The sequence below is a fragment of the Fukomys damarensis genome, unplaced genomic scaffold (assembly GCF_012274545.1).
Source record: "Fukomys damarensis isolate Sample0158 unplaced genomic scaffold, DMR_v1.0_HiC HiC_scaffold_16, whole genome shotgun sequence".
NCBI classification, from domain to species: domain Eukaryota; kingdom Metazoa; phylum Chordata; class Mammalia; order Rodentia; family Bathyergidae; genus Fukomys; species Fukomys damarensis.
The window spans coordinates 86043970-86058966 of record NW_022900928.1 but is presented as its reverse complement, the minus strand read 5'-3'; the positions used below and the strand labels follow the sequence as shown (position 1 = coordinate 86058966).

The following is a 14997-nucleotide window of genomic DNA, read 5'->3' as shown; positions in this document are numbered from 1 at the left end:
ATGGAGATGGTCCTCAGAGCTCTGACCAGTTGGCTGGAATTCTGGGAGGAGGGATGAAGAGGATAGGAGCAGTGCTGATGATATAATTACTGGAAATTCTTCTGAAATAGAAATGTGTAATTCTTACACTGGAAGTGCTACCAGCTCTTACACTGGATTTGTGATGGTAGCCCACACATGAACATTTCCTTAAGGAATTTTAGGGTAGCAAACATAATGAGCAAATTTGCCTTAATTTCAAGCTATTTCAGGATCATGCTGTCACACTAGTTTCCTGAAAATGCTACCTCCACCAACACCTTTAATCCTTCCTAGATTGATTGTTCTTTTACATCCTTTAATTTGGCTAAGGGTTCTTTCCTCAAGAAAGTCTTTCCAGAATCCCTCCTGATTTCCTGTTCCCCGACCCCCTGAAATGTTAGAAGGCAGGTTCCCTTCCTCTCAGCACCCACCATCACTATAGCCTTATGGCTGTCCATTTGGCTTTGGCTCCCACAACTCCATGAGCTTCCTGTAGTCAAGGGTGGAGTCTGCCATTTTGGTTCTTTAGGGCTCAGCATGATTCCTAGGACATGGCAGTCAGTCATGCCCATGGTCACCTTGAAGGATTTGGGAGCGTCTCACACTGTAAGTCAATGATTGAGTTAGCTAGTTGGGTGTATGAATGAGTCTTCAAGGTCCGGGCAGGCCAGCCATGAGTGTCCTCAGGAGGTAGAGCCTATTAGTGACAAAGCCAAGCTTCTGCCTTCAGGGGAGTACTATGAATAGCATGTTCCATAGTGCTTCCACCACAAACTGTCCTATATAAAAATCTATACATTGCCAACACATCTTTAAGAAACAAATAAAGCAATAGTTTTTCAAAATAATAAAACATTTATGAGAAGAAAAAATTTTAGCAAGTGAATAAATTGCCTTCCCACCTTTCATATCCATGGTTTGTTTAAATGCCACTCCTCCTACATTTTGTTCCTATTCGATACATGGAGCCAGAATCAACTTTGAGTAGTGAAGTATAATTAGATGAAATTTAAATTTTAATGTCTGTAATTTTTAATTTTTATTTTTATTAGTGCATGTTTTCTGTACATGATTACATGCATCATGGGGAGCCTGTACATGTACATAGTACACCTGAATTCTTTGAATATCCCTTTCCCCTCTTCTCCTTGCACCATCTCTCAATCCCCTTTTCTCTTGCAAAAGGTGTATCTCTCTGATTCCGATTATCCATCTTGTGCTTTGCCCAATTTATTTATACTTTTAGCTTCCCATATGTGACAAATCATGTGATATTTAGGCTTCTTTTCTGACCATGTACTTAGGAGTCTCAGGAAGATTTATAGCTCTTAATTGCTGGGTTATAGTATAGTCTCTTAGAATGGTCTTAGACCAATGTTCAGTCATCTTTAAATTCTCTTTCTGTCTGTTTTTCAGAAGGAAAACATCTTGTTAGGAGCTGTGTGTATTTCCTAGGGCTGCCTCAGTGGCATATGCAGTGCAGGTAGAGTCAGGTTATGTTTTGCGCATCATGTTTGTACCCCAGGGTAGCTCCACACACTAGCACATCCCGGCGAGAGCCACCTTGAGTCATATGATTCTGTAATTTTCAAAAATTTTTATCTGTAGCCATTTCATTTGATATTCATGAAATCAATCAATGCACAAGGGACACTTGGCTTCTCTGGTAACTTCAGTACTCTAATATCCAGAAAGGCCAGAAAAGAAAAGCTCAGTGTGACACAACAAAATGTATGAGCAACAACCCTGGAAGATGCTTTGAAGAGCTCATCCAGAGATCATTTGTTCCTATTTCATTATACAATTCTAAGTTCCTTGCTATTTTGCAAATTTTCTAGAGATTTTGAAAGAGAAAATTAAAAGAGGCAAAGGGCACTGTGGAGGGCAGGGACCATGGCAATCCAATGCTTGAAAAGAGATGCCACCATAGCAAGCAGACATCAAAATTCCAATGCACACTGATCAGAAGCTAACTGACAGAGGTTGTGTGCAGACCCACACAGTTAGTCCCAGAATGACACAAACCAAGGATGTGAGGAGTCCAACGCAAAGGACAAAAGTCATGAAGAACAGTGCAGTGATGTTAGTGCCCTATGGTTAGGAGCTCCAGGTAGAGAATGTATCACAGAGGCGGGCCAGGGAAGGGAGTATCTTGTCACTGTAACAGAAGAGATGCTGCTTTGGTAGGCTGCTCTGTGTACTCCATCAGTTGAGGTTCTCCTGATAGAGCAGATACGTGGATTGCTGAGACTCTAATGGAGATGGGCTCTTCACATGAGAGCTAAAATCCTAGAAGCTTTGACCTCTGCAAATAGGATAAAAGCTGCCAGATTTCTAAAGTCTCACCCACCTGGGGCTGTGAACAAAACATCCCCCCATGGGCTGGATATTAGTTTGATGACTTCTTGGGCTTATTCCAGGCACTTCCTCCTAAGAATGGATGAGACAGGCTGGTCAGCCAGTTTGGGGGTCATTCTGTCTGAATAAGCATTAACCCAGAATCCAGTGACAGCCAGGGACAGGTGAGGCATAGATAATTACAGAATGGTTCATGTGCCTTTGAATTCCCAGCAGCCAATACACTGCCTGTAGTTAGTAGCATTTAACACTTAATGAATGGCTGTTTACATTACCATGAAGCTCCTTCTGTCTTATCATCCCCATCTTATTCATGCATCAGCCTTGAAGTGTTCACCTCTGCACATAAGGAGTAGAATCATTTATGCATTGCCTGTGTGTGTAAGGACCCAAAGATGCTATTTTGCTGAATCGTGATCTCCTTACCATAGTTTTTCATAATTCAATGAAAAAGAAAAGGCAAGACTGGCTGTTCACCACTCATTTACAGAAATCATATTTTGCCATATATGTTATTTAACCAATTAAAGTCTCACTATCTCTCTTTTTTTTTTCCTAGCGGAAGACAATAGTCTGTCTCAAAAGAAGAAGGTCACTGTGGAAGATCTTTTCAGTAAAGATTTCAAAATCCATGACCCAGAGGCAAAGTGGATAAGTGGTAAGTGCAGAGTCCTTGGAGCCCTGAATAGCCCCCTCCCCGGGACCCAAGCCCCTGTGCCATGGTTCATTCATTCTTCATCCCTTTGTTGGCTGTGGGAGCTCTGCAGATATGCAAAGCTTCACTATTAGAGTCACCATACTCTAACACTATGACCATGCGGACCTGATGAAACCTGACTCCTTATTTCATGGTGCTGCCTGGCAGACTTCAGCACACCTCACCTTCCTGAGAAATAGGTCTGCTGAGGATGCTTCCTCCACGGGTCCCCTCCTGGAGCCACTGATTCACAGAGAGAGGTGGCCTGTTGCTAAGCAACAGCCCTAGAGGTACCTGAACCTGCCTGTCTTCTCTGTGGTTCTGCATGATCTTCTGTCCTCTTACTGTCATTTTCTCTGGGCAGATGAACCAGCAGTGACAAAGGACTCCTGCAAGACATTGCCAAACACAGGGAGCCTGGTGTGTAGATGCTGATGAGTTTTCTTTCCCCCTCTTAAACTTTAATATGGATCAAACCTAGCTTTTTTAGGAGAAAATGTTTTAAACAACGGAACAAAAGACAGTTGGGTGGAAGGCAGTTGCTCCTAAGTTTGGGGTCCTTTGTGATCTCTTTCTTTCCTCTGTGGTGGCTGAAGCCTTGTGAGTGGCTTCCTGTCCTCAAAGGCTGTTTCTTCCCTCCAGCACCGTGCCTGTTATCTCTGCCACTGTGCTTGGCCTTCAGCCTGTGCTTCAGTGGAATACACTTGAAAATAATCCTCAGGTCAGGACCTTTCAAGTACAATGCTTGAGGTCCAGCTCAAATCCTTGCTTTCATGATAAATGAGGTCCAGAGAGGCCAAGTTGCTTTTCTAAGGTCACAGAGCAGGTTAGCAGACAGTTTGGCTAGAAGCCCACCTCCTAACTTCCAATTCTGTTCTCTTTCCATTACACTGTTTTGCAGATTGTACTTTTAGGTGTCAAACTGCCTCTGAAATGCTTTTTCATGCTTCACAAACTCTCAGAAATCAATTAGCAATGTCTTTCATGTCCTACTTGGGGTAACAGCTTTTCTTTCCTTCTCTGTTATATCTGCAGTAATTTATTTGCAAATAAAAGAAGCAGCTGTCCTGAAGGGAAGGTATGTTATAAAAATGGGGGAGAGATGAGAAGGGTATATTGTGAATGCCAATAGAGGGTGCACAGAAATCCAAGTAATAGCCTGGGCACAGGTCATTCTGTTGAGTGAGGCGTTGATTTCACCTTTTGCTTTGAGAACACCACAGTGCCTGTTGTATATTTGTGCCAGTGTGCAGCACAGGCAGGAATGAGCACCAAGGGTGAGCTCTGGGCATGACCTTGGGAATACATCATGGTTCCTCTCCTTAAGAAGATCAAGGTCATGTCCTGGAAATGAAACGATGAGCAACCACCCCAGATGCAGAGGAGAAATTGCTCTCCTTCTTCCTGCATAGACGTTTTAGAGACAGTGTAAGAACTCAGTCTTCTGGGGATGCCTAGGACTTGTTAGAGAAACAGAGAACAGGCCCCTGGAAAAATGCAAGTTTGAAAGGTTGGTCTGTGCTAACCCTGAGTGGGAGAAACCAGGGTAAGCTGAGATAATACCAAGAAAAAAAAATGAAAGCTGACAAAGAGGCAGATTCTGAGCATCAATCAAAAGGCCTGAATTAAGGGAGAGCAAACCCAAGCTTCAAGGTTCAGAATAGGTTGGAGGAGAACCTGGGAAGATTTTAAGAGGGGCTGAAATAATATAGGCATATATTACTAGAATACCACAGCTTTAAACATTGTCAAAATCAGCACTGCATGTAAAAAAAAAAAAAAAAGAAAAAAAAAAGAAAAGCCAAGCAGAGACCTGGTGTCCCAAAGTTATATGGGCTTCTGCGGACATCTAGGCCACTAAATGGAATAAGGAGGTTGTGTGTCACCAGCATGTCAGTGGTGCTAGGCAAGATGAGCCAAGTCTATCTGGCCACAGCAAACTCACCAGGATTTCCTCACGTTCCCGAAGTTGGGAGTTAACACAGCTGCTGGAAGGTGGCTACGAACCTGCTGAAATTGCACAGCCTGTCTAGTTGGGCCTCAGAGAATCCTCTCATAGAAACCACCTGTGGTTCTCATGGACCAACCAGCCTGGGGTGTAGGGACTTTCTCAGGAGGGCCCCCGCTTTATAACTGGGTGTGAGGTTTTGCCTGATGGTCAGGTCTCCCCAAAGAGTGGGCCCTTTGGACAATGGGGACAAAATGGTTTTCCCTACACTGCTCCTAGCAACCTTCCTACTACACTTTTCTCTCACGCCTCTTCCTGATCATTCCCTTGCTTCCTGCCCCTTAAAAGTATAACAGTGTATAGCAAATGACCCAATGGTCAATAGTAGTTTCTGATTAATTTTTACAAGTGCCATGGGGATTTCATGCATTTTCTTTTAGCACAAGTCCAAGTGTGAAGATCTAAGAAAAGATTACTATAAATTCACAAAGTTATTTCATGTGCTGAGAGCACATCTAAACCTTGGATGACCTTTGGAAATTATTAGAATATTCATTCATGTAGTAACACTATTGAGGACCTGCAATATAGCAGGCAGTTTACTGGGCCCAGACAGGGTAAGAAATTCACCCATGAGCAAGTTGTTGGTAGACAAAGGGATCACCTTCAGCATCACTACTGCCACCACCAGATTCTTCTTCTCTTCCTGTGTGCCTTCCTTCTCCTCTTCATCATCATCATCTTCATCACCTACTAGTTATATATTTACCTCTGGACTGTTTTATACATATTAATTTTATTCTCACAGTTCCTATTATTCCCATTTTGCAGATGAGGGAATTTATCTTGGAGATGTTTAAATAATAGAATCAGTACCACACACTTAGCAAGTAGCAGAATTCACACTTGAACTGAGGTCTCCCTGGTTTTGGTGAACGATGCGCCACTGGAGAGAATCCAGGTCTTCTGTCTCCAGCTGATTTCTTGTGCAACCTCACTAGCTAAATTGCATGTCTTAAACAAGATTACAGGCTGTGAATATTTCTGAATCATTACCACTCTTTAAACTCTATTCCAGCATGTCTGTTCCCACAATGCCTATACCAAAGCAACAGAATATCCAAGTGATCAAGAAAAATGGAGTCATCCTGTGCAGAGAAAGAGATGGGATATTTTTAGTACACATTAACCACTAAAGTTAACAAATGTACCTTGGGTTTAATATTGGAGTTAATAGTCTAGAACTAATGCGTTTTATTTGTCAGGAGGAAATATGTTGGGTTGAAATTAAATTTCCCTCCCCCATTTTAGTAGGCTTATTTATTTTTCAATCTGCCTTTGCTGAAAATGATTGGTACAACAGCCCCTTAACTCTGTGACTGCCTAACATCTGCGTAGACTTCCCTCACATGATGATCTCCAGCCCAGGACAACAGAAGCAGGTATAGACAACAATGGCCCCGAGAGCACCTCAGCACTACCTGTGCTGTCCCCGTGCAGTGTTGGGGCCAGCCAAAAATGCTATCTCTAGGGTCGCCCTGCTCAGGAATTTCTGATCCCCCTTATGGCAACCACTGCCCTGCTCCACCCTCTGGATCCCTTTGTGTAGCTCTGGGATTCCATGATATGGGGCAGCATCTTGGTCCCTTCTTGTGTGCGTAGACCAAGGGTGGCAAACCTATGGCACACGTGCCACAGTGGGTATACAGAGCCCTCTCTGTTGGCAAGAGGAGCAAATCACCTTCCCAGCTAAGTAATATTCAAGTTTAATTACAGTGTTGGCACTTTGAGATAAATAAGTGGGTTTGGGGTTGCCGTTTGGGCATTTGGTCTCTAAAAGGTTCACCATCCCTGGCATAGGCCAGTCCACCTGAGCTCCCCAGTCCTCTTGCTGTTTTCCATTCTGAGATGATGGGTGACAACTTGACCTTCTACCTCATGGCCATTGGTCTTCTTTGTTGCATGCTCTGCCACCTCCACCGGTAGCCATCATTGACCTGTCCCCCATATTCCCTCCATAGAAAGACATCACAGGCAAATTCCCATTGCCTACCTGAGGATCACTGCAGCAGCAAATCACTCCTCCCATAAATTTTGAGGTTTTGAAAATTTGTTTTGTTTTGTTGTTGTCCTGTATTAGATTATTCTCATCTTGCAACAAATATGCCCTCATTTCTTGCACCTTACACATGGTCACCTGCATACACACAGTCCCCTTAACAAGTGCATATTCCAAGGACCCTGCTTTCTGTCTGCCCTCTGTGTAGCATGAAGTAGCCATCCAACCTTGCACCTCCAGTTCCTCTTCTCTTCTCTTTTGACCCCAGGCCATTCAGCCTCTACCCCACATGCCCAGTATCTCTCCTGTCTGGGCCCTGTGGCCTCCTTGTGGCTGTACTCAGTGGTCACTTCTCAGACTTCTTCAGCATCCTGTGACACAGCCTGTGGCTCCTGCTCCAGACCAATGTTGTTCCATAGCCTAAAGCTGTTGCATCCCTGAATCTGGTCTCCGCCTCCTGGCTGGCACCCCGGCTGCTCCATACTGTCTGTCCCTCTGCCCCACATGTTCACACTGGTGGCTGCAGACCCCAGGCGGTGGTCTCCCTTTCCATCTGACTCCCTCCCCTGGTGTCTTATTGAGTGTCATGGTTTTCAATGTTTCCTCCTATTCCATTGTCACCCAAATGCACACCTCCATACCAGGCCTCTCTCTTGAACATCTCCAATTTCTCATAGACTGCAATTTTAACCTTAATACCTCCAAATTAGAGTTCTTGATTTCCTTCCAAAACTAAAATCACAAAAAGTAAAAACTCTGCCTTATCCACAGCCTCTCTTGTCCACCCTCTCATTAACTCTGCAGCAGACTTTAGCAGAGGGAAAGCTGAATTCCAGAAAGAAGCTGGACAACATGTGAACAAGCATGGCCTTTCACCTTTTCCTCTTCCCACTTGTGAAACACAGTCTCCTCCATGCTTGCAGAATCTTTCACTGTGCCTCAGTACCTGGTGATGCCCCTGGGTGGCAGCACCCAACACACAGATTTGGCTTTTGCAGACTTGCCTTTTATTTATTTTTAAATTTTTATTAGTACACATTTGCAGTACATAATGATTACATTCATTGTGGGGAGTTGGTACATGGACATAATCCACCTTAATTCTTTTTATGTCCCCCTTTCGCTCCCCTCTCTCTCCCCTCCCTGCATCTATTAATCCCCCTTTCCTTTTGCAAAAGATCCATCTCCCTATTTCCTATCATCTTTTATTTTGTTCTTTAATCTATTTATACTTTTACTTTCTCATATAAGGGAAGCTATGTGATACTTAAGCTTGTGTGTCTGATTTATTTCACTTTATTTTTTACAAAGACAGGCTGGGCTGAGCCTCAGAAACAGTTTGATACACCCCGTGCCCTGCATCAGGAGCCAGCCAAAGCCATCACCATCTTGCAGGGGCCCACACTCCCAGCTCCTCCTCACGGTGTCTCTAGGTGCTAGCAGGCCTGGCTGCCAGGGGAAGCTCATTAGCTGTCTGCCAGCTCTGGGTAGGGCTCTCATGGTCCTGTTCCCTGACCGCCTCCTGTCCTGTGTCCCACTGAGTCCGAATGCAGTGAGATCTCTCACTGTCAGTGTTTATGCCCAAGTTCACTCATCCTGCACTGAGTAGCCAAGAGCCCTCTGTGTCTCAGAACACAGCACTGGAGAGACTCTAAAACCAGGAGAGGAGTGCTTCCTTTGAGCATAAGACAAGGTCAGCGGGCTGGCTGGGACTGGAAAACTATATGTTTGAGAAGATAAGGTTGGAGTTGGTGCACAAGGTTCAAAGCAACCCGATTTCCACATGTGCTTTATCCTCTTCTGTTATTCTAAAAATCCAGATGCATTGTTTAAAATAAAACTTGTGGGACTCAGTAAAGGGGAACACCAGCTTTCAATGGTCCGGGCTTTTTCTATTGCTGGTCGAAGGCTACATTTTCCAAGCAGAACCATTAAGCCTTAGATGGCTAGACAGAGAAAATGTCCCCGAAGGATGTCTGGTACAGCAGCCCTGCAGACTGGCCAGCAGGGATCACAAGGCTGTGCCCAGGAAGGCAGGCACCAGAAGAGGCAGAGTGATTCTCAAAGGCTCAGTGAGGAGAGGAAGTAACAATAGTGATCATTTGAAGTCATTACATCAAATATACATTGAAGCCCCAACAAGAAAGCACACGTACACGTCTGAGCTAACCACCCATTTATGTTCTCTCTGTTCATTGGCATTTTGAAGTTTCCACCTTTCCTCAGGACAAGGGAACCTCAGTTCTCTGCCATTAGGAGACCAATTATGCCTCCTACTGTTTTAATGAGTGAAACCTCTCCACACCATTGCTGCCAGGTACTCGGATGGACAGATGCTGTTTCATTACCCACCTGTCTGCATCATTCTCACTCTTCATTTTTCACGTTCCTAGTATCTCAGCTAAAACTATCATCTACTTAACTTCTTAGAGTTTCCTCCTGGGGTGTCCTAAGGCATGGATAGGAAAAATGCAAAAATTAGTAATGTTTAGTGACAGTGGCAACAAAAGCAATCAACAGCAGCAGTTACAGAAATAATAGTAGTTACATTTAATACCTTAGTAACTGTATTCTAATCCTACTAAAAACCGGGGAGGCAGGAAGTTTTATCTTTACTTTACCAACTAGGAAACTGTGAATCAAAGAAATTAAGGCATTTTTTCGAAGTTACCCAAGTGCTCTAGAAAGTCCAGTGTACCTCCAAGGCCTCCTTAGCTCCTCCCCTCCCATCATTCTGCTCCCTGGCTGGATGTGACCAGCATCTTTGGCTGAATCAGCTTCTCATCTCTGCTCTTTTTCTGAAACTGCTTTTGAGCAGCAATTCTCTGCTTCAAAACTTCTATTTCATTCTCAATGGCTTGATCTAAAATAAATTTTCTCTCAATTTTCCAAATTAGAATTGATTGCTCCCTCCTGTTGCACTAGAATTCTGCAATTTTCATTGAAGTTCTGCCCACGTCGGGCCTTGTGCTCTCACCCTCTCAGCTCTGTCCCCTTCCTGACCAGCTCGAGGTCCCCCTGCTGGCAGAGGTGGGAGTCTGCCATCCCTGAAGGACAGCATGAGGCCAGGCCCTGGGCAGAGAAGGCTTAACTCAGGACCGAGGGACTCAGGTGTCTGCACACCCAGTTGGGCCAACACTCTTCCTGAAGGGAGAAACAGTTCTGTGGCTTATGATGACCTTGTCGCTTCCCAGGGAAATTTAAAAGTAAGTACCATCGCTATGGAACCCAGTTCAGACCTTTGCCAAGTGCAGATTCTGATCCCAACTTTGGTTATTAGTTTGTATTACAGAGGAATGAGCAGGATTTTTTTTTATTTAGGGAATAAACGTGTTTGTGTGTTTGTATGTGTGTTTTGTGTGTGTGTTGTCAAAATATATGGGGAATGTTCATGTTTTTAAAAATACATTGCAGTAAAAGACACATTGCCCACGAATCCCCCTCAAAATACTCGTTCTCACTTTGAACACACTTATCTCATCATTATTGCACTTTTTGAAGCAGTTCTGAAACTTCTCATTCATATCTTTATGAGCTGTAATAAAAAAAAAAAAAACTATGGTGGGGCCGGGGATTTGGCTCAGTGGTTCCGCCGCCTGTTTTGCCAAGGGCAAGGGTCTGAGTTCGATCCCTGTACCAAAAAACCTATGGTGAATGCTGCTGCCTAGTGCCATCCAGCACAGAGTCAGGCTCATAAAAACGTAACACCGTTACGTTTTCCTCATCTACCCTATTCACTGGATCTGCCACCATGCAACTTCTGGCTCTTCCCCAGAGTCAAAATAACCACAAAAGGGGAATGTTTTGAATCAATTCAGGACATGGAGGCAGCCATGGCAGTGCAACTAAAGACACTCAGGAAAGAAGACTTCCAGAACTGCCTCAGAAAGGAAAAGAACAATGGGATACATATGTTTGAAGCCAGGGGGAGTATTTTGAGTATTCATAGTAATGTATTCTTTACTGTCATAAATTTTTAAATTTCAGTATTTGATGTTATTTTTAATTATACCTCATATCATCATATGTATCTATGCATATGTGAAAAAAGGGATCTCAGGTAAGAGTTACTTTTCCAGGATATTAAATGGTTGCCTTAAGAGCTCCAATCCTCTAGAAATTTTCCTGGGGAAACCCATAGCACCTCCTCATTTTTTGTACCTGTGCAGTTGATGAGCACTATGGGCCTAAGGCATGGTAGGTGAGGATGCCAGATTTGCCCCCAAGCCAATACCCTAGCAAAGCAGTTGACCTCGTGTCCCGTAATGCTTCACAGCGTGGCCACAGCAGGGACAGTTTCATCCCAGCAGCCTCCTAGGCCAGGAGGCACAATTTTGTTTTATTTTATTTTCCTCCAAATTACTGATGGGCTGTCATAGCTGTGTGGCCCAGGGTGAGATCTGCCAGGTACCCTTTCTAGAGTGGCCCTGTAACACGCACCAGGAAGCCCCATTAATTAGAGGCTCCACATCCTTCAATGCAGTGACCCTTGCTGTTATCATTTATTGTCTCAATTAAATTATCCCACATATCCCTTACCTGGCAGCCTGCTGGAGCCTAATGAATTACTACTGACATCTTTTCAAACATGGATCAGCTTCTTAATTAATAAAAAAATGAATCACCTCATCTCCCTGTAATTGAGCAGAATCCCCTCTGGCCCATCAGCCCTCTGCCCAGATGTATCTTCATCTTCAGTGTCTGTCTACAGCCCCATCTCGCCCTTGACAGGGAGCTTCGTGGGGGTCATCATTGCAGGATAGTAATTACCATATTTCCCTCATGGGCTGGAGCATCTGGGGTATAATAAAATTCCAATAAACATTCATTGATTGAATGGCTGAGTCAGCAAGTGAGCACATCACAGCCCCATGGAAGAAAACTTGGGATAACTGAATTTCTAGTTGATTGAGAGTTAACCAGGCCCTTTATTCATGGTAACTCTTGGCATTTAAAGAAAGTGTACATATATTTATAATTGTCAATATGTATCTGACTCTATTTTCTTGCTTTTACTGGCAATGCTAAAATGGTGAGATAATGCCTATTATGGTTTTTGTCTAGATGCCCTCCCAAAGACTCATAGGTGGGGCTGTTTCTGAGTGGCTGAATTTAGAGTGTGTGACGTTAGAATTAAAGGTGTGTGATTACTAAATCAGTCCACTGATTGGTTTGGCACCACTAAGCCCAGTACCCTAGGTAGAGTATAAAGCGGGGAGGAAAAGCTGCTAAGGTCCCTTTTGTTTTTCTGCCTTCTGCCTACCAGAACTATTCCTTTTCTGTGATACCTGTCTGCCATGACATCCTGCATTATAGCCAGCTGATTATGGACTGAAATCTCTACAAACTATGAGCTAAATAAAGCTTTCCTCCTTTAACTTTGGGTATCGAGTATTTTGTCTCAGCAACAAATAACTAAGACAGTGCCTGATACTGTTTGTTCCCATCATAAATTTTATGGTTGCTGATTGTGCATAAAATGGTCTGAACACAGAGCCAAGTTCTTTGTGCATTTTCTCCTTAACCACTGAAAATCATCCTGTGAGGGACAGGTGACTTCATTTCCATGTGACCCAGTGGCTCCAGATCTTCTAATAGGATGGGTCAACAGGAAGTTTACCTGGGAACCCAACTCCCACAGGATGTCTGGTGACCTATGTGACATTGTGTGTGATTCTCTGTGCTGTGCCTTCCTCTTCTCTGCCTGATCCTTTGTCTTTCATCTTGACAATATTCTTTTGTCACTGCTTAATAGCAGACTCATGAAAAGTCACAAGATGATGGAGCAGAGCAATAGCTCACCAGAGACAAGGCACTTGGGTAAGAATGCCATACCTGTGCTCCTCCCAGCCCCCTGGCATCGTGTCCTAGTCAATGGGTCTGGCAGCAAGGGTCCTGTGTTCTCTGTTTGAGTTGCACATCTTCTGGAGAAGGCAGTTTGAGCACCAGACCTTCTGATACAGTGGTTCATGAACTTAATTTGTTTCAGGGTTCTGGGGAAGATGGCTGCAGTCATGTTCATCACTCAATTCAGATTTTATGAGTGAAAACAAAATAGAAACAAACATTTCTATTTTCAAACAGAATTTTTCATGAATAGAAACATTCATGAACCAAGGTATTACTGTATCTGGTGGTTTACAAATGGCTGGGATGGAATCAATCTTTCTTTGTGTCCTTCCCCATTTCTTACTGTAGCGGAAGTGGTCAAGGTGGACAGGAATACTGTAGTCATGTTGGTAACTGGGTGTTTCATTTGGGGGCTTTTAGATCTGAGTCCCCCCAAGATGTGCCAACGTCACATCTGATGCTTCAACTCAGAACTCCCTGGAACACAACCTGGGCTGTCTCTGAGTCATGGTCTTTTCTCTTCCCTCCCAGGCCTTTACCCATCTCCCCTTCTCTGAATACTTTGGGATCCTTTAAAATATCTCTCTAGAAATGACAGCTAACAAGGCCAGAGACATCATCTTGTAGGTAGACATGGTGGCTGGGTTTCTCAGGCCTGTCCTCTGTGCTCCTGCCTGGGTGCTGCTCATCCATCTGGATCAGTGATGAGTAAGGCAAAAGGATTTTCCCAAGTAGAGATACATACCCACAATCTCTACCCTTTATAGGCCAAAGAGCCAACAAGTGTGCAAACTTTCTCAGCTCCTCTTGGCTTGTATTCTTGGGTTTCATCCCCAGCAAGAACAGTGGGATGTGGACCAGACCTCCCAAGTTAGAAGTCAAAAATGCTCTGTCAACACCAGTGTTGCAGATGGGGTACCTCCAGCCAGTGAAGTCAAGGCGCTTTCCCTGTGTCACATAGCTGGGAGGAGCAGAGCTAATCTGCTGTGGTTTCAGTGCCCCCAAGGTCTATGTTAAGGGCTAGGTCACCAGCCTTTGTTGCTGCTGGGAGGTGATAAGACCTTTAGGAGTGGAGCCTGAGAGAGGCCTTCAGTCCTGCAGTGTGTGCTTGGAGTGGGAGGCAGACCCCAACCTCTTCCTCCTCCTTTCTTTGCAAATTGCAACCATTAAAATAATGTATTTTGCTCCCCCACATGCTTCAAACAGGACACGCTCCTGCATCCCACATATACCCCAGAGGCCAAAGCCAAGGGCCCATCAGTCATGGACTGAAACCCCTGAACCCATGAGCCCAGATAAACCCTGTCCCTTGTCATCACAGGTATCTGTCACAGTGACAGCAAGCTCTCCACAGTCTTCATCTAATTCATTCTGTTACTGGTTTGGGGTCTTTTCCAAGTTTTTGATGTCCCAAACAAAGAATTAAGCAGGACACCCAGGAGTAGCAGCAATATCAGTGTTTAATCTGAATGAGAAGAAAACAGGATCCGCTCCACAGTTGGAGAGGGGAGCAGACCAGTGAGAAGAGCTCATTACACTGAGGGCCTTGGTGTTGAGGTTTTAAGCTTTAAGGTTTGGGAGTGACTAAGGGTCTGGTCTGAGGTATGACTCCTGCTTGACTCAGCCCCTCTATGGGCGGATGAGGGTGGCATTTTTTACCTTTTGTGGCCCTTGGAGGAACTGTCATGGCACCCAAAGCCCACAGCAGGTCAAATCTATACAGTCAGTCACATAGTAATTTGGGTTAGAGTTGGCCAAGGATTGCAGAAGTCCACTAAGTGCATGCCAGGGATTTGTTGCTAAGCTAGCCGTTACCTTTTCCCGTTGTGTATAGATCTAGTCATCCTGTTGCTGGCTAACTCATAAAGTAGCCCTGGTCCCAGAAAGCAGCTCCAAGGTAGCCCTTCCTTTTTTCCTGGCTGTTTCCCTGGTTACCAGACACCTCAGAGCTCAACTAGAAAGTGGACTATAGGGCCGGGGATTTAGCTCAGTACTTCTACTGCCTGCCTCTCAAGCACAAGGACCCGGGTTCGATCCCAGGTACAAAAAAAAAAAAAAAAAGGG

General features: G+C 44.3%; 1 protein-coding gene across 8 annotated transcripts in view; it reads left to right on the top strand.

Annotated features, from left to right (window-relative positions):
* Dpp6 (dipeptidyl peptidase like 6) overlaps nucleotides 1–14997 on the top strand; it is an 851974-nt gene that overhangs the window by 589200 nt on the left and 247777 nt on the right. For all 8 annotated transcript variants that reach the window (XM_033764445.1, XM_033764449.1, XM_033764448.1 and 5 more), the window contains one exon: nucleotides 2939–3037. In XM_033764445.1, coding sequence (XP_033620336.1) covers nucleotides 2939–3037 — 99 coding nt within the window. The remainder of the gene's footprint in view (nucleotides 1–2938; nucleotides 3038–14997) is intronic.